General features: G+C 48.5%; 2 protein-coding genes across 5 annotated transcripts in view; both read right to left on the reverse strand.

The window, feature by feature from the left end:
* Positions 1–5,240: 5,240 nt before the first annotated feature.
* Positions 5,241–11,358, reverse strand: MAP6D1 (MAP6 domain containing 1). Its single transcript, XM_065877012.1, has 3 exons — positions 10,979–11,358; positions 5,901–6,018; positions 5,241–5,321 (listed from the first exon to the last, which is right to left on the reverse strand). The coding sequence occupies exons 1-3, from the start codon at positions 11,356–11,358 to the stop codon at positions 5,241–5,243; spliced, it is 579 nt and encodes a 192-aa protein (XP_065733084.1).
* A 3,494-nt stretch (positions 11,359–14,852) lies between these two features.
* The window catches only part of PARL (presenilin associated rhomboid like), a 64,691-nt gene continuing 61,177 nt past the window's right edge, over positions 14,853–18,366 (reverse strand). For 3 of the 4 annotated variants that reach the window (XM_065876271.1, XM_065876269.1, XM_065876268.1), the window contains one exon: positions 15,067–15,178. In XM_065876271.1, the coding sequence (XP_065732343.1) occupies positions 15,067–15,178 (112 nt within the window). Of the gene's footprint in view, positions 15,179–18,366 lie in introns of all 4 variants that reach the window. The other variant, XM_065876267.1, reaches the window with a different exon arrangement.

An 18,366-nucleotide genomic window follows, 5' to 3' on the forward strand; every position in this document is an offset into this window, starting at 1 on the left:
ACAGAATGAAGATGCCCCTAGGAAAGCAGGATTCGAAGTCTTGAACTGTGATGATTCTGCTATTTGGGAGAGAAGGTCGTTTTCTGTGTGCCTCGGAGTATGATGGCTACTAAACCATTGCCTCCACTTAGTAACACCAGTGTTCAGTCCCAGGTCAAATCCTTTTAGGAGAGAAGTTTGTTTTCGAAGCCATGAGTGGATGCATGCTCTGTCAGCTTGAATCTGTTCCCTCTCTGTGCAGGCTCCATCAGGGTCTCCATCAGAGCAGGGTCAGGCCCCATGTATCAGGCCCTTCTGTCCTCTGTGAGTTTTCCAGTGGGCACCTTGGGCCTGAGTCTCCCTCCAGGAGGCAGAAAATGAGTCTGGCAAGCTAGAGATTTCACCCATTCTGTGGGCTGGGGTTACAGGCACCACCACCACCCTCTAGTTACCCTGATAACATCTGGAGGAGGGCTGGGCTTCGGCACTCAGACCCCAGGCATCGGCTCAGGAAGCAGTGATGCTGTGTGGAAGACACACAAGCCTGGGAGGCTGCAGACTGAGAATGCTTCTTTCATGGGACACAGGAGCATTACTACAACCAGTCTCAGAGCATTGTCAAGGGATGGACAGATCCCAGCATAGGTCAGGAAAAGGTTTGACTACAACTGAGAAGCTCTTAGCCATAGACAGCACCCACAAAGCCCGGGCACTTGGCAGACTCAGGCCAGCTTTGAGTGGTGCCGGGCAGAGAGCTGGTTCCTCACCATTGGCGTGGTCTGCCGGAGCTTCTGCTGCTGAATCCACGTTGAGTGGCCAGTGGGGAGCAGCCCCTCAGACAGTTCAACCTATCCAGTGGATTTGGTGTCTTGTTCTTCTCTGTCAAGGAGTTTTTCCCAAGAAGAAAAGTGTTTTAAACACTTGTGAGTGCCTTAAAGGTAGAGAAAGGACTGTCAAAGGCAAGACACAGGGATGTCAGTGCTCAGAAGCAGTGAGAACAGATTGTGTCATAGGCAGAGGCCATCTCAGTGGAAGGCAGAAGTGGTCGGAAAAAGGAAAGTTAGCCGTGCCCTGCATGATGTCCAGTTTCATTATAGACACTTTACCCCAATCCTCCTGACAGTCTGTAGAAGTAAAGAATTTATTCTCAGCAGTTAGGAATCTGCTCCAAGAAAAACTGAAAGCTGTGAGTCAGAGCCAAAGAAACTTATCCAAGCAACATAATTCACGTTTTCATGAATTCTCTAGATGTTCGAGTCAGGAGAAGGCAGGGAGAGGCAACTACAAGAAATCTGCCCTTTATTCAGCATCTGAGGACAGCAGCTGCAGAGGGAAATTACTCTGTAAGGCATAGGGCATGTCCTGGCTTAGTAATAAAACAGTTCAGTAGTAAAGGCTCAGATATTCCATACATAAAATACTCCAAGCAAGGTTAATGGGCAAGTGTAGACTCATTCGGCAGTAGACTGTGACTCAGATCTAAAGGATGAAGATTTGATTCAAATGAGAACAGAGTCAGTTATTACAGGTGTGAAAGCCTCAAGAAATTATCTTTTTGCAAAAGAAATAGTAAGTGATTTAACAGTCCCCATATATGTTAATGTTGCAATGAAATGTATTTGTATCATAATATGTAACATAATTGTGTAACAAAAATATCTACAATAAATCTTTCAGTATTTGTGATGGGTTTTTCTGAGTTTGGAGCACTACACTTTGGTAGGGTTTTTCTTACATTAGGTCAAAAAGAGCTGGGATGAGGCAAAGGTATAGGTGTTTGTGTACTTGAATTAATTCTTCCACTTCTTTCCAAAAAGAATTTGCAGCTTCTTTAAATAAGGATTACAGTTATATAAAAATCTGAAGAAGTTTTGGAAAAATGCATGTTGGTCCTGGCCATAGTGGTTTCTTGACAGCTTGGAGCAAAGGAAAACTACCTCAAAGCCAAGGCAAAGATTAAAACAGCTCCTGTTGTCCAATCAAGAAGCACACTGGTTCGTCTGGCAAGAATGGGTCTGTGCTGAAGCCAGAAAGAAGTTACTCCTGTGACCCAGTCCTGCTGGGACCATCTGCTATCACAGTGGCTAAAAAATTACAGCAAGTACAGAAATATTTCAGAAATGACTATTATTTATATCCACCCTTAATAAGAACTAAAAGCTTTGAAAGCTTTGGTTCTTCAAAGGTAAGAAGTTCTTTGGGGAGGAGGCCCTATAATACAATCCAAGTATGTAGCTTTCCTGGGACCAGGCTTCACTTAGTATCAACCTTTAGGGAGTTGATGGTCTGGAGGAAGGAGAATAGGGGCATTGACTAGGCCCCCTTCTTGAATGTTATTTGTGTCAGCCACGGTTTTGACAGGAGCCACGGGACAGTGTCACAGTACCTTAATCGGGGACTCCCTCTTAACTGACTGAAGGCGCCTGTGTGAGTGAGGCCAGCGGAGCTGATCCTGCTCAAAGGGTCCCCCGTTGGCCCAGGGTGGGCTGCATGGCCAAGGTTCTCTCAAAAGCTGCTTTTTGGAGTTTGGCCAGAAATCCTGGAGTTATTACAAGGATGAAAGTATTAGTGTTTGTAATGGGTTTTTCTGAGTTCGACTCACTACGGAGCCATCAGTCTTGGTCTAAATGACTGTGGGTGACAGGACCCAGGGCCCTCCCTGTGGTTGGGCTCCTCACGGCTGGTCAATGCTGCTACTGCAGCGCTAACTTTGGTCATGGAATAATTAATTTGAACTCCTCTTTCCTTTGGCTAAAATTACCTAACAAGCAGATTAAACTGCTCTTTAATTTAATATAAAAATGCTAATTATATAGAAACTTTTAGCAAATATTGTAAGGTGTAAAAAATTTTTAATTATCCATAGTTCCCCTTCTCAAAGATAGCCACCATCAGTGTTCCAGTGCGTTCCTTTCGGTCTTCGTCTGTTTGTATCATAAATATGACCTAGGTGAGTTGGGACCACGTGGCTGAGGCTGCTATTATCTCAGTGTTAAGGCCTTATGAAGACCTAGTGGGAGGAAGCTGCTGTTTCAGAATCCAGATCTAATAATTAATGAAGTCTAGTAAGGAAGGCTGTTGGGTTGGGGTGTTTTTGAAAAGCTGTTTGTTTTGAAAAGCTGGGTGTGCAGGATGCCTTCCAGAGGTCAGGCCTCTCTCAGGCAGTGGTGCTCCCACGGCTGCTGCAGTGCCAACACTGCCAGCATGGGGCAGCCTGCTTTACCCCCAGCTCAGTGAATGGGCTCTTGGGACAGGCTCTGGGGGAGGGATGGGCATGGCTGGCTATGTGGTGTGACACAGGCAGGGGCTACTGAGAGGGCCTGTCAGTGGCATCAGATGGACCAAAGCTGCAGATGGGAGTAAAGCAGGCTCCCGGGAAGGGGTGCTTGGGCAGGAGAGAACAAGTACAGCAGCTGTGCTTTGTTGGCCATTTACTGTACTAAGCACGCTGCACATAAACACATTCTCTAGGGGGGGTGGGGAGGGGAGTGGCATTACCCATACTTTGCAGATGATAAGGAAACAGAAGCTTAAACTGCTCCCAGCTAGTGAATGGAAAAGCCAAGATTTGAGCCCAAGACTAGCTTCAAAGACAGTCCTTTTACCCTAGGCTCCTAGCGGGGTTGGGGGAAATGGGTAAGTGTAAAAGAGGAAGTTCGTGGGTTCTGTTAAATATTACTACATACGACAGCAGTACGACTGCAGCCCAGGGTCAGCGTTCCCAGAATCTACAAGCCTCCAAGGAAGAGCAGCAGTAGCCATGGCACATTAAAGTCCTCTTACTAAGAGGAGATAAAGGAAGACATGAGAAGGCGTTCGTGTTTATAATTAATTTAAAGAAATGTTAAATTGAAACAATATGTTTGCGTTTTAGTAAAATCTGAGATTGTACCATTAATCTGTTTGCTTCTCACAGAATGCCCAGCACGCAGTCTCTTTTTCCTTAGAAGCATCTAACATGCAAACCAATGAAGTCTGAAATAATAGGACCCTTTGTGTAAGCATATGGTTTTGCTTTTCCCTTTAAAATGATTCTCTCAACATTTCCTTTGCTGGAAATGTGCCAGAGCTGGGAGCTAGCACCTCTGAGGGGACTGATGGCCCCTCACAGCCTGAGCTGGAAACAGGGCTCCGCCTCCGCTCTGAGCTGCTTCTAAAACCTGAATGCCACCTCCTGTGGTCAAAGTAAATGCTCACCTGGCTAAGCCACCTGAGGGCTGGAAAGAGGTAAAGATCCAAAGGGAAATCCTTGAGCTTCCTTACCGAAACTGTCCTTAGCTTGTGCCTCTCATCTCTAAAAGGAACACAAACTCCTTCAAATGTTTCGAGGGCTGCTGTGCAAAGAGAGGAACAGGCTAGTTCCAGGTGGCTGCACTGGCTGGAATTTGTCAAGAAAGGAGAGGACCTTCCAAAAACAGAATGAGCTGCCTAAACAGCTAGTGAGCTCCCTGTAATGAGATGACGTTTTCAGGTCTTTCAGGGAATGAAGCTAGTGCCACCCTTCTCCCGAAGCAGCTCCCCGTTCTTAGTATAGTAGTTCCCATCTTAGTCATCAGTACATTAATGGAACAAAACTGGAGTCAGTAATACTAAGGTAAATGTCATTCACTCAGTACTTCACTCATCCCAAGAAATGTTTTGTTAAAACCAGGGTCGTCTTGGCCATAAAGAAATTGTCTTTAAAACTGAAACCCTATGATTGATATTCTGCTTCTTTGGGAAGCTTCTTCCTGGTTACTTGGCATCATCATGAGTCACATGCAGGTGGTAACCTAAGATTCTTCTACAGCCTGAACACGTGGGGCCGTTGGTGGGACTATCCAAGGACACCACCTTGGGTTACCATCGTTATAGAATTGTCATGCAGCCTGCGAAAACAACAACGTGGACATCACTGGATCTTTCAAGGACCTGTTATGTCCATATTCCTCAGCCCCCAACGACCAATTCAGTTCACAGTAGAATTGATCAAGTTCTTCAGATTTAAAAAATGAAGGGTGGCCAAAAGAGGCAATTAAAAAAGATCTGAAGCCTTCCGCACACATCTCTGAGGCCCAGAGCTGAGCGGGGTGGTGCTGTGTCCCCCTGTGCCTCTTTTCTGCCCGCAGCCTCGTGCAGCTTGGAGAGGAAGTAGTGCCCCACGGTGAGAACGGAGGACCCTCCCCCTCTGACAGCAGGGGCCATCCGGTCCTGAGACCTCACCCAGTCCCCGGGCAGCAGGTTCTGATCCTCTGTGGCTGCTCGCTCCTCTCCGTGGGCAATCACACGTTGAGGATCCGGGGAGCTGAGGCCTGAAAGATGGCTGAGGGGTTAGGGGCGAACTTCTTCCTCACCTCAGGGACCTGGAAAAGGAAATGTGGCCACAGATCAGCGGGCCTTTCCCTCGACCTTCCCCCTCCCCACAGCTCCAGGAAAAAAATCCCCTCTTTGTCCTTGAGAGTTGGGACTGCTAACCTGAAGGGTCTGCAGTTAACGCGGGGTTCCTGCGTTAGTGGACATTGGCCAGATGGCGCACATGGACCTTCGTTTCTCCCTGAAGCCTCTTTTGGGTTGAGTCAGGAAGCTGAATGGCCCCACCTCCCTTCCAGCTCCTCCTTACATGAACGCCGGGGCCTGGACAGCTTGTCACTAGGGCTCAGTGGCCAAGGGCAAGATTGGGACTTAGAAGGGAGGGGACACCCTTCTCCCCAGAGAAGTCAGCACTAGGGGGACACACATGTGGCTAACGACAAAGCAGCACCTTGGCTTTCTGTTCACGAGTGACAATTGGGTGTTGAGACACCACTGTCCCTGGCATAATGCCATCCTACACCACCCAAACCTGACTCCTAGTCCCTAACCTGGAAGAAAAGCCTCTGTCCTCACACCCCCTGCAGCCAGGCACCCAGCCCCTCGTCCTGCAGCACCAGCTTCGGACTGACCTGGAAGCCAGCCCCGGGGCTGCTGTCCCATCCAGAGCTGTGGGTTGTGATGACTGTGGCAGGTTTCACCTTTGTGGATCTCGATGGCTTCACTCCAGTCCAAGCCTGGAACTCCTGTCTGGAACAGAAGACATCACAACCTTGCACAGGGTCTCCCGTCCCTTCCCCTGACCCCTCAGAGGCCCTTGGCCCTTGCCCTGTGCTTCTGGGATATTCCTGACCAATGTCCACTGCTGAGATGCTGCTTTGGCTGCAGATGTTCCTTTCTCCCCTTACAAAGGCAGAACTAGCAGACGAAGTGTACCCCAGACAGCTCCAGCAGGAATTTTCTCTCACGCTGCTGGGGAGCAGTGGCACAGGCTGCACGGGGAGTAAGCAGAGAGCTCAGTCAACAACTGGATCCTACTCATCCCGAACTGCGAGCTCCTGGCGTGTGCTGGCCCTCAGAGAGAGCACGTTCCAGCCCTGCCCTCCAGGGCTCCCTATCTTGCCCCCGGGCCACTTCAAGGGGCCCTAGAGGCCCGGAACCAGCGAAAGTCGCTCGCCTGCAGCCCACGTCGCTGGTGGCCCTTATGTCCAGAGGAGGTGACGGACTGGACAGCACACTGCACGGTCCTCCATACCTGGTTACAACTGAGGAAGAAAATAAAGCTCAGTGTTGTGTTTAGTTTTTAATAACTTGTCTTATTAACTCCTGCAAAAGAGTATAAATCATAGTGACCATCTCAAGAAACTAAAGACAGCCTGGCGCTGGGGCTTTTTGTATGGCGCTGTGCCCGCAGGCACTGATGCGGAGCAGGGAGGGACGGTGGTCTGCACAGGGGGTAGGTGTTGGCTACCTGGAGGGAAGTGACAAGGCTGGCACGGCCTAGCTCCAAGTGCTCAGAGTAGCATTCTTTTGACAAAGACTTAATTCCTCAGTTCCTCTTAAAAAAACAAACAAAAAACCTATTTTAATTCTATCAACTCCCCTACTAAATGGCAGAGACCTCCTGTGCCCACAGGAGCCGCTGGCCAAGGTGATGTTCTGAGGAAAAGGGTCCAGATGGCCAGAGGCAGCATCCATATTTGGGCTGGGTCCACCCCAGCCTATCTCACCCCATCCACAGCCCTGGCCAGGTTTCAGGCCCCGAGATCAACAAAGCAGCCTTTTCTCCTTAGCAGCACAGCTGGGCACCGCTGGGCATGACACATGTGCAGGGAGCAGCTGTGTCTGTCTGTGGCCAGCACTTGGGTACCAGGAGGCGAATTGGGCCAAGGCCCTATTGGATAACTTTTGCTTCCAAAGCTGCAGGTTTCAAAGACCAGCTGCCCGAGCCATCTGCTACTCTGTTTCTCCTGGGGAAGCAGGTCCTCCCCTTGGTGTGCCCTTCTGTTCCCACACTGAGCTGAGCCTTGGGTCTGGCAGCCCAAGCCTGCTGCCCCAGGGTGGCTGCAGGGGTACCAGAGCAGGAGGTGACCAGAGCCAGGGGCTAGAGCAGTGCCTGTGGTTCCTTGTGGGACAGGCCTGGTTCTGGAGCCCAGGTGAGAGGGAGGCCTGCAGTGGGGATGGAGAAGGGACGTTGAAGACAGACTCGGCAGGGCCTGGTGACTGCCCAGGAGATGAGGAGGGCAGGCTAATGGCCTGCCGAGGAGATAATACAGGACTAGCTCAGTCAACTGTGCCTCCCCTCACCAAGCAGTTTCCACCACTGTCCACCTCATGTGAGCCTCAGCTGGACCTTGAGGGCCGCAGTCCCTCCTGCTGAGGGGCAGGGAGCCACCCAGGGCATTGCAGAGCACCAGACTGAGGATCCTGAGGCCTGGGTTCTCAGGCCAACATGGCTTCAAACAAATCCCTGAACTTACCTAAGCCTTCCCGATGGGCACTTGGAAAAGTGGGAGTCAAGTCTGGCACTTTGACTGTTGGCCCTTTAACTGACTCACCCAGGAAGGAAAGAGGGAGACGACTGGGCCAGGGGTGCTGACACACCGAACTCTGGAGGGAAGGCTCTGGGAGGAGCTGGTCAGGAGGAAGGACCCGCTGCCCTTCTGACCGAGTGAGAGGCAGGTCAGTTCTCACCTGGAGACCAAGGGCCAGGTGAGGCAGGACCTGCTGGGGTGGAGAGGAGTAGCCACGAGTACTCGTATCCCTGGGCTCTCTGGATCTGTTCATTTCCTTTGCTTTGTATATTTCTTTAAATAGTTCACTTAGGTAACGTGCATCTTTCAAGAAGGCAGGTGGGATGGAATTGCTCATTCCAGTAGTAGAGCTGGGAGATGGAGGGTCCCCGAGGTCGGCTCGCACGGTGCTGGGGAGCCAAGTTCAGCAGTGGTCCTATGTCTCTGCCAGGTGACCCAGGCAGCTAAGCTCTTGCTATTTCTGCTTTACAGATGAGGAAGGGTCAGAGGGGCCAAGTGACCCACCAAGTTTATATACCAGGAAGGAGAGCTCTAGTGAGTCCCAACTCTTGCCCAACTCGGTACTTTTCCACCACTGCCGGACACAGGTCAAGCAACTACCTGATTCAGAGGAGGCAGCATCTTAGGGGATGATAACCTATTAGGGGCACAGATTTGGTCTCTGAGGCAAGACACACTTGGGTTTTGCTCTGCTCTGCATGACCTCGTGCCAGCCACTCAAGTTCCTCATCTATAGAATGGGGACAGCAAGAACTGAACTTATTCCAGGGCATTATTGTGAAGTCTTGGGGAGATAATCTGTGGGAAGTCCTAAGCCTGGTGCCTGGTACGTGCCAAGCAGAGAGTAATAACTAGTACCTTTAGTATCACTGGAGCTGGAAGGACCCAGCATGACATTCAAACCTGCCATCTGCTCAGCAAGGGTGAGGGATGGCTTCTAAAAGTCCAGCCTTTGCTTGGACACTTCCAGTGAGCAGGAGATCAGCACCACGTGACCTTACCCATCACAGTCAGTTCTAATTATTAGAAAGCGCTTCCTTCCCTGAGCTAAAACTATCTCCCTGCAAGTTCCGCCCCCGTCTGTGCCTGGAACATCAGCCATTTGAAGGCGCTGCACACCCAGGACCTCTGGCCTTCCAGACCTGTCACCATTCAAGGCCCCTCCAGCTGGTTCAGGGCCCCCTCGTGCAGCAGTCGGCACGGTCCACTGCGTGGCTGGGGCCCCAGTGCTGTGGCTCAGTGTCTCCCCTGCCCCTGACACCCCTGGCTGCATTTCTGCAGCTCAGCTTGAGCAGACGTCCCCGAACACAAGACCCATCCTGAAAAAGCCACTCCCCATCGAGTTCCTTAAAACCTGCATGCCCGTGAAGGAACCCCTGGGGAGACAGAATGTTCCACGTGTCTGAATTATGGTGGTGATGTCCAGGTGTATACAAAAGTCATCCAGCTGTACACTTATAATGGATGAATTTTACTATATGGAAATTATACCTCAATACAGTTGATTTTAAAAGTAATAAAATTGAAGGAGAAAGTTCATACCTTTTGGCCCTTAATTTCACAGGTAGGAATTCATACTAAAGAAATTATTGTATAAGCAAAGATTTAGCTACAAGAATGCTGATCAAAGGAGATATTTTTTTCTCTAAAATTTTTTGTTAAAGGTAATACATGTACTTTTTTTTTTTTAGAGCAGTGGTTCAGGGAATTCCCTGGTGGTCCAGTGGTTAGGATTCTGTGCTTCTATTGCAGGGGGCACAGGTTTCATCCCTAATCGGGGAACTAAGATCCTGTAAACCATGTGGCACAGCCAAAAGAAAAAAAAAAACAAAGCAGTGGTTCAAAAGGGCAGAGTGAAAAGTCCCTCAGTCTCCTTCCACCCCTGGCAGCATCCACAACTCCTTCCCCTTCTTCCTCTCCCTAAAGGTTACCATTTTCTCACACATCCATGCAGAGACATCCTATGCTTATTTCAGCAGATATGTATGTATCAATAACCCCTTTAAAAACACAAATAGTAGCAGATGTATCGTTCTGCATCTTTTTTGACATCTTCTATTATCAGTACATTCTGGGCTTCCCAGTAGCCCATCCTATGGCAGAGCTATAATCAACCAGTCCCCTACATCAGTAGGACAATGGAACTGTTTCCATTTTCTGCTGTACTGTTGTTGACACGTACCTTATACTCCTTAGCTCCCACCCCATGTTCAAGGTTACCTGTAGGGAAAATTTCTACAAGTGAAGGAACTAGATCAAAGGAACAGTGTTTTTAATAGCCCCAAATTAGAAACACCCTAAATATTTAACGACATGAAAGTAAGTTAATATTTGGACATATATATCAATATATGGATAATGTATATCCATAAGATAAAATACTGCACATCCATTAAAATTCATGTTGTAGAAGAGCATCTAGTAACACAGAACGACATCCACGATACGTGAAAGAAAAAAAAACGTGTACAGTTACAAATCTAACTATGCAAGAATTATAAACAGATACACTCAAATGCATGTTAAGGATTAGAAAGAACTACGAGTTTGGGGTAGGATTAAGGGCATACTCATATTCTATGTTGTAATTTCCGTAATTTCCAATTTTTCTGATCACTGTTGTTATAAGAAGAGAGAAAGCCCTCAGCTGTCCAGGGGCAGAACACAGGCCTGTCCTCAGTGAAAGCCAGGTCAGCTGCCCTCAGTCACTCAGTGGCATCTCTAGGGGACCACCCACTTGGAAGCTCTGCATTTGGTCCTCACCACCAACGCCCCCACAGAAGGCGATCCTCAGGCAGTTGGCCTGCGAGCACCCCTCCTATGGCTAGGCCCACCTGGTGGAAGTTAAGGGGAAGAGGATTTTAACGGTCGAAGGCAGGCTTTCTGCCAGGACTGCCCGAGAGGGCAGCGAGTGAGGTAGTGAGCTCGCCGCCACGGAGGTGCTCGCTCGCTCACTCACTCCGAGTCTGGTCGGGGAGCATCAAAGGAGACGCTGGCAGTGCCAGGAACCAAAGGGGATGACCTCAGAGGCCGCCCGCGGCTCTCTAAGTCGTGTGGGATGGGGGCTCCAGGCGCCTCCTCCCTCCCGCCCACCCTGGTCCTCCAGGCTCCCCAGCTCAGCCTCCTGGGACCACGTGGTTTGCGTACAATGCGCTCCCCTGCCCCCAGCCTCATACCTGTACGATGTGGTCGCCGCTGCAGCCGCATCTGCGTCGCCGATAGGGAGCACGTAGACCCCCCGGCTGTAGGGCGCGGGGGGCTTGATCCTGCGGCCGCCCGCTCCCGACCCGCGCCCCTGTGTTGCATCTCTGGGCCTCGCGGGCGCCGTCCACACGCCGAAGTCCCGCTGGTACTGAGTAAGCGGCACGTCCCGGCCGGGGTCCCGCGAGCCTGCGGGGGACGAGCCCCTGCGTGAGGTGGCACCGCCCAGGCCCGGCTCCTCGCTCTCGAGGTCGGAGTAGCTGTGCAGGGTCAGTGGCACAGCCACGTCGGAGCGGTCCAGCTGGTTCCAGCGCCGCGCCAGGCAGCAGAGGCGGCTGATGCAGGGCCACGCCATGCTGGCCCCGGAGCCTGGCGCTCGCGCTCGCTCGACTCCCTGCGCTCCGGGCAGCGCCGCCCCCGCCCGCGGCCCCGCCCTCGCGGCCCTGCCGGCGCTGCTGCAGCCCCGCCCCCCGGCCTCGGGGTGGCCACCCAGAGAGCAGAGGGCTGGGCGACAGCCCCGCGAGGCCAGGGCCGCCTGTGCAGGGCTGGAGCTGGGCGCCGGTGAAGGAAGAGGGTAAGGCTGGCGGGGTGCAGAAACGGGGCTGGGGCTGGAGGAACTGAAACCGCCCGGAGGCACAAGGGTCCAACTTGAAGAATGTCTCATAATTTAATCCAAAGTTCCCTAAATGCTATCTTATAATTTAGACCTGGCTTCGCAGAGGCCGAGGGCCGGATGGCGACAATTCCTAGCCGATCGTCCTCCGCCAGCCCCCAGGCTGCAGCTCGCCTCCCGGAGGGTCTGTTGGACCCCGCCGACAGGGGACAAGCCGTGGCTGCCAGATTTGCGCGAGGCTGCAGCGCGGGGCTCGTGGGCACGCAGGGGGAGACACGCGATGAGGGGATCACAGGGAAGACTTGGGGCCGCGCTTCCCATAGAACGCGGGTTTGAATCAGCCGTTATGCCAAATTTGGGACGTCCAATTCAGCTTCCACTAAGAATTGGCATTAGCCCTCAATTGATATTTCCTGAGGCCTAAAATCCCTAATTTTAAAGCATGGCCATAAAGGCTTGCTTATAAAGCTGCCACAAATCTTTGGCCACTATGCTATAAAAGTTTCTCTCCCTCCTGTGCAGAGCTAAATACAGGTAATCCTCCAGGTCATAGGTCAGTCTGTTTAATGCAGGACAGGGTATCAAACAGCTCCCTGGCCACACGCAACGGCTTCCTGAATATTTGACACTAGCCCTCAGTATGCACTGCAGACCAATTACTAGTAACACTGTTGAAACAGCACTAATTACCCAGTGCTCCATCTCAAGCATATACTTGGACAGTATCCAGCCTGCACTGCAGAGGGAGGACTGCAGTACAGCCCTGGCCATCAGAATACAGATTCCTCTCCCAAACCACTGCCTATCTTAGCTTGAAGGCACAGTAAAGTGACACAACGACTGCCCCAAGTGGCAGCAGTTCAGCTGCCTTGGCCAGGCCATGGCCCAGGAGGCAGCAGCAGAGGAGCCTGCGTACCGTGCAGACACTGGGAGATTACACACCTGCTCAGGGTACGCTGGCTTTGTGTGACTTATCTGTGCCAGGCCCTGGGTCAGCCACCTGGGAGACTGGTGACTAAAACACTCCGTTCTGCAGAAAAAAAAAGAGCAGCCCTTCTTGTTTTGATTTCTTCATTCACTAAACAACAGTCAAAGAGGACTTACAATGTGCCTGGAATAATGCTGGGTGCCTTCAGGAGGTTTACAGTGCAGTGGGTGACAGATGTGGAAAGCAGTGTAATAGAGCTTTCCAACAGCGCAGAGAGGGCCAGGGACCTGGACTCGCTGCCCATAGTGAGGGAGGGTAGTGGGGTCGGGTGGGAATGCAGGGTCCAGGGTCCAGGGGCCAAGGGTTCAGCCACACGCAGCAGAGGCTGGGCCACGGAGTGCCTTGGTAGACACACTAGGGAGTTTTCATAGGCGACAACAGGAAATGACTAAAGTGTTTTTAGCACTCTGTGGCCTTGTGGAGAAGTACAGGACATTTAAGAGAGCAGCTGGAGAACAATCTTAACAACAGTCCAGGTTAGAGACAAGGGACTGAACTTAAGGCACTGGGAGTGGAGAGAAGGGGCTGGATTCTAGAAATGAGAGGTGAGAGAGGGACATCTAGAATGGCCCCAGGTTTCTGGCTTAAGCCAGGAGTCATATTTGATGTGCCTGTGTAGTGGGGTCTGAGGACCGGTAACTATGCCTGGGACATAGTTCCATACTGTCTACAAAGTAGACATATGTACTGAGTGACAGCTTAGAGATATTAAGTGGGTCCAGAGCTCAGAAGACATCCTCACAGAGATAACTGAAGCCACAGAAATGGAGAGAGACGAGACAGCTAAGAGTGCACTCCTGGGACCCCACACTTCAGAGGACAGTGGAGGTGGCACAGGCTGAGAGGCACGCTAGCCAGGCAGAGCATGGCCTTGGGGTGCTCACATGCCAGCAGAGAAGCCAAGATGAGAAAGCAAGATACCCCAGTGGGCAAACAGGAGAGTAGGGAAAATTGCCAAAGCTATGGACAGTTAGGCTTATGCTTCTGGAGCTGGGTGCTGACCTCCCAAGGCCTCTCACAGGTAGGTAACTTGACCTTCCAAACGTTCCTTCTCTAAACATCACAAAGCAGAGAGAGCAGACGTGTCTTTGTTGCCTGTTTTCCAGATCTGCCCACGGACGACATGAATTTCATTTTGGACTCCATATGGAACATCCATGTGATCTCAGCCTCCCATCCCATCTCTGAAAAACACTTCTGGTCTCATCTGTAAGTCACAGGGTTCTTAGCATAACTACATATTCAGAAATGTCAAAGCACAGCAGTGTGACCTTGGGCAGTTCCCACACACAACCGCCCTGGTTCCTTACTGGCAAAATGAGGGCTGGGTTAACAAAAATTCTCTCTCCTTAAAGTGACATTAGTTTAGACTATTCTAAACTAGAACAGAGTCCCCTGCCTGGCAAGAATGACCAGTACTTTGCAGCAGAGAAGAGTCCAGCTTGCTGGGAAAAAGATGAAGAACCACCATAACTGGATAATTCCTATGTGCTGGGCACACGCTGCCATTCAGCTCTGAACACCGTGTGAGGTGAGCACGACTCCCTTCCTTGTCATGAAGCCAGGCACTCTGTGCCCGCCACCACGCAAGCCCGGCCCTCTCCAGCACAAGGTGCAAAATTTGGTATAACGCTTTGAGATCAACCAAAAGACTCAAAAACTCTCCTATAAATCCTTTCAAGAAAAAATTTTAAATTCTCAAATCGCATTTCCTAGAAATAATTCTCAATCACGAGGACAAGTGAGTTCCACTACAGTGAAGCTGTGACGACGACCACTGTCTGCTATGTCAGTATGAGGCTCCACTTCAAAGAATGTACATTTTCCAACATAAGATGCTATTAGGCTCAGATTCAAGTCTGAATTTATCCAAGATACTTCCAATTCTTAATTAGCTACAATTTTAACCTAGAAAGCAAAACCTAAAAATATCTTTCTGTATATGCCACTCACTGCCACGAAACGTTACCTACCTTTTTGGGAAAATTTAGAAAATATTGCAGCTGCTATTTCAGACCCATGCCAGAGAGAAGATGCTCTTAACTTTTACCTGTTAACCAAGCAAGGAAAGGGGTAGGTAAGTAAGAGTAAATATTTAGCAGAGGTGCTAGAAGGCCAACATTAAAAAACAAGTGCCTCTGAGTTCCAATCAGACCTTTCCATGTATTCGAACTATGTTAAATGTAACAACGAACAGCAAGATTCCAGGGCAGCATTACTGCTCTTCAAAAGAGACATATACCCACTATTTACAAACTAGAGATATAAACCTTTATTTCACAACTTTGTCATAATTCATTTTCTAATGAGACATGTACTGGGGACATAGTTTAAAATACTGGGAAAGCTAGATGCTCAGTGTCTTCCAGGCAGGAGCAAAGATGTGGTCACTCCAGGGCCGATGCATTCCTAGGGCTTCAGGCAGCATGGACCAGTCGTACCAGTATTGTCCAACCCCAGTTTTACTTAGAGCCACCTCCTTTTTTGGGGCCGTTAGTCCTCATTTCATGCCAAATTTTCACTAGAGGCTCCCTGTTCTTCCAAATGAGTTCATGACCATAAGTAATATACCATCTGGGGAAAAGAAAAACAAACCAGGTCCAACATTCAAACAGTATGACATACAAATGCCAAGTATTATGATGATATCAAGCTGACATTTTAAAAACTGAATGTCACTGTCATTTACTATCCAGCATATTAAAAAAGCTGATTAATTTATTTAATGTAGATCAATGACTTACCTTTAATATACAGAAGACATAAAAGATGGAAATAGGATGGACCATGTGTGACTGCTCCAAAAATGTAAGTACTTCACACACACTACTTTTAATTCACCGCAACCCTGCAAATCAAGTATCACTTTTCCCATTTACAAACATGAAGAAATCAAGTCTGAAAGAAAGTCACTTGCCCAAGGCGCTAACAGCTTTTAAGTGGTCAATCAAGCACTCACTAGCAGGTCAGAGTGATTCTAAGCCTGGACTCTTTTTATTATGTCAAGTGTAAGAAATGTCAGAATCAGAATTTACTAATAATGATGGCTATACTATTTAAATGTCTCTCCTTCCTCACCTTCAGCCTGGCTACACAAAAGGATCCAAATTCTGCCCACCTTTTAAAATACAGCTCCAATCCCCATCCTCTGTTAAACAATGCCTAAACGCAGCCTGAAGCCATGAGCCGAGGAAGCTGAGACACTGAGAGGTTTAGTAATTTAACTTGCTCAGGCTGCACAACTAGGAATGACCAAACTGAGACTAGAACCCAAATCTGACCCTGTAACCTGCGCTCTAACCGCGGTGCTACACTTCAGCCTCTCGGGAGCATCTGCTTAAGCTGAGGAACACACAGGGAGTGAGATCAGAAGCCCACGGCCTGGGGTCTGCACGACCAGGAGCTCTACCCGAGGGCAGCACAGGCTGCAGAGAAGCTCAAAGGCACCTGCCTCCCCGGGGAGCTTCCCTGGAGGAGGGGCATTTGGAACGGCTCTTTTAAAGAGCTTCTGTTATTGAAACTTATTTTTGCCCTGGTTTCCCCAAACAGATTTCATGTTCCCTGAGGCAGAAACTAGATTTTGTTCATCTTTCATCTTAGACACCTGACTGAAAAAATGCTCTATTCAACTTAATTGATATCAGAATGGCAGTTTAATGTTTTAACATATATTTTTTTTTTTAACATATTTTTAATGTTTGGAGAATGTATTTTTTTCATTACAAAGGGCTTGAATTGTACCTGAATCCTAATTCTCACTAAATATAGTTAACATTTAATCATAAAAAGTCACCATTAAAATTTTGAAAAATAATCAGTAAATTTACAGAAAGAAAAAAAGCGTTTTAAAAACATGCAAATTAATAGGAATGTTTACAAAATTCTTTTGGGCTTAGAGTGACGTTCTCTGGTGAACTTAAAACAAGAGAAAAAGGATCATCCTATGATTCAAATGCAATTATAAAACTCTTACAAGAAATGAAACACTTATCGGGAACTCTCCATTAGTAAAGTGTCTTCTCAAATCTTTTTAACCTACTTATTTCAAGCAAAGAATCAAACACTTTAATCTTACAGGTACTTGTTTTGATTATACTCATAAGTTCAAACGTAACTGGTCATTTGGTTAAATTAAAATTAGGAAAGTATTTCAAACTGACTAATTTTTGAGGTATCTTTTTTTCTGTTTGTTTTTGGTAGCAGCCTCACAGTCTAGTGCTCAGTCTGAAACTCCAGCTCTGCAATGACTCACTGTGTGACCTTGGATACTCCCTTCTTTAAGCAGTTTCCTTTCTGTAAGTTGGACTACCTCACAGGATGTTAAGAGTATTAAATTACTCCTTAGTGTAGGCACACAGCAAATACTCAATATACATTAGCTATCATTACTGCAGCAGTACAAGGTGAAGGCCATAAAATGTGGTCAGGGACATAAAGTCAAAGCAATGTGCAGGAGGTTACTAACAGATCTTTACCTTTTCTAACATCTTTAATCTAGACTGAGGAATCTTCACCATTAAAGATGTTAGAAAAGATGAATTCTAGATATGACCAAGATCTAGTAAATGAAAGGAGTTGAAATTAGAAACAGCGAAGAGAAAGGATTCCTCTGCCTTTCAGATTCTGGACTTTAAAATACATTTGATCCAGTTTTCAGAACAGAAAAAGGTAATCTAATTATAGTTGAGAGGAATAAAAAACTGCTGGGGAAAAGATCCTTTAAGTATACATGGAAGGAGCCAGGTAAATTTAGAGTTCATAAAACAAAACCCCTTTTCATCAGTCTTTATGTTTCTCATACTGTAATACCAGGTCAGTTTTTACTATTTATAATGGGCTGCTGTTAAAGCTCGAACTCACACATGCTATTCTTTAATCATCACTGAAAATTATAAATGGCATAATGGCATTTAGTTCCACCGCCTACTGGGCAAAACTGCTCCACTTAGAATAGATTTTTCTACTTTTTTTTTTAAATTAAAAAACTAAGGTTTCCCATTGTTGTGAAATAAAGTAAAAACCAAATAAGGGTAAAAGGCAACATTATGCAAGAAAAGAGAGGCCATCAGGGATGCAGCATATCAGACAGACAACAGCTCTGCTGAAGGGCCTCTCACGGTCAGATGGACTCCAGAAGCCCTGAGGAAGTTCTATGACAGTGTCGCTACAGCACTACTATGTTTTAGGCAAGCGTCCACTGCCTGAAGCACAAGTGGGAGATCTTGTAACCACAATGTAACTGGAATCACTGTGGTGTGACAGAGGCGGGGAGGGCTCTGGATCTGGGTTTATTAAATCTCTGCTCTGCTACTTAAGAGCTGTTTGACCTGGGGAAGATCACTTCTGAGCCTCAGTTTCCATCAGTGAAACAGGGGTAATAATTATGTAACGCAAGGTAACTAGCTCAGTGCCTGCAACATAATAGATGCTCAATAAGTAGTCAACACGAGTTTATGCCATCTGGCCTCTACTCCAGTCATGCAGCTGGCACCTGCACAGTCATCGCAAGCAGAGGACCAGATCCACCCACTCAGGGTGTCTGCCCCGCACTGGTGAGGTCAGTGGTAGCCAGGTAGGGGAGATGTGGCCTGAGAGTGGGGAAAGGAATACAGCACAGACTAGGGGGCTGGGCAACAGTCTCCATGAAGGACTAGGAATTTTGACAGTCATGAGTTCAGGTGACTTGAGGTTAAGGGGAGGGTAAAGGCACAGATGGTCTCCCTCTACAAATGACCGAGGCAGGGGCAGGGCCATCTCACGTT

Source organism: Phocoena phocoena, chromosome 4 (genome assembly GCF_963924675.1).
Source record: "Phocoena phocoena chromosome 4, mPhoPho1.1, whole genome shotgun sequence".
Lineage (NCBI taxonomy): Eukaryota > Metazoa > Chordata > Mammalia > Artiodactyla > Phocoenidae > Phocoena > Phocoena phocoena.

Excerpts from the sequence above, each read along its gene's own strand:
- MAP6D1 (XM_065877012.1), bottom strand. The coding sequence starts at position 11,358 with ATGGCGTGGCCCTGCATCAGCCGCCTCTGCTGCCTGGCGCGGCGCTGG. Across the intron at positions 6,019-10,978 it reads GCGGCGACCACATCGTACAG|ACAGGAGTTCCAGGCTTGGA; the intron begins GTATGAGGCTGG and ends CTTCTGTTCCAG. Across the intron at positions 5,322-5,900 it reads GCCCCGGGGCTGGCTTCCAG|GTCCCTGAGGTGAGGAAGAA; the intron begins GTCAGTCCGAAG and ends TTCCTTTTCCAG.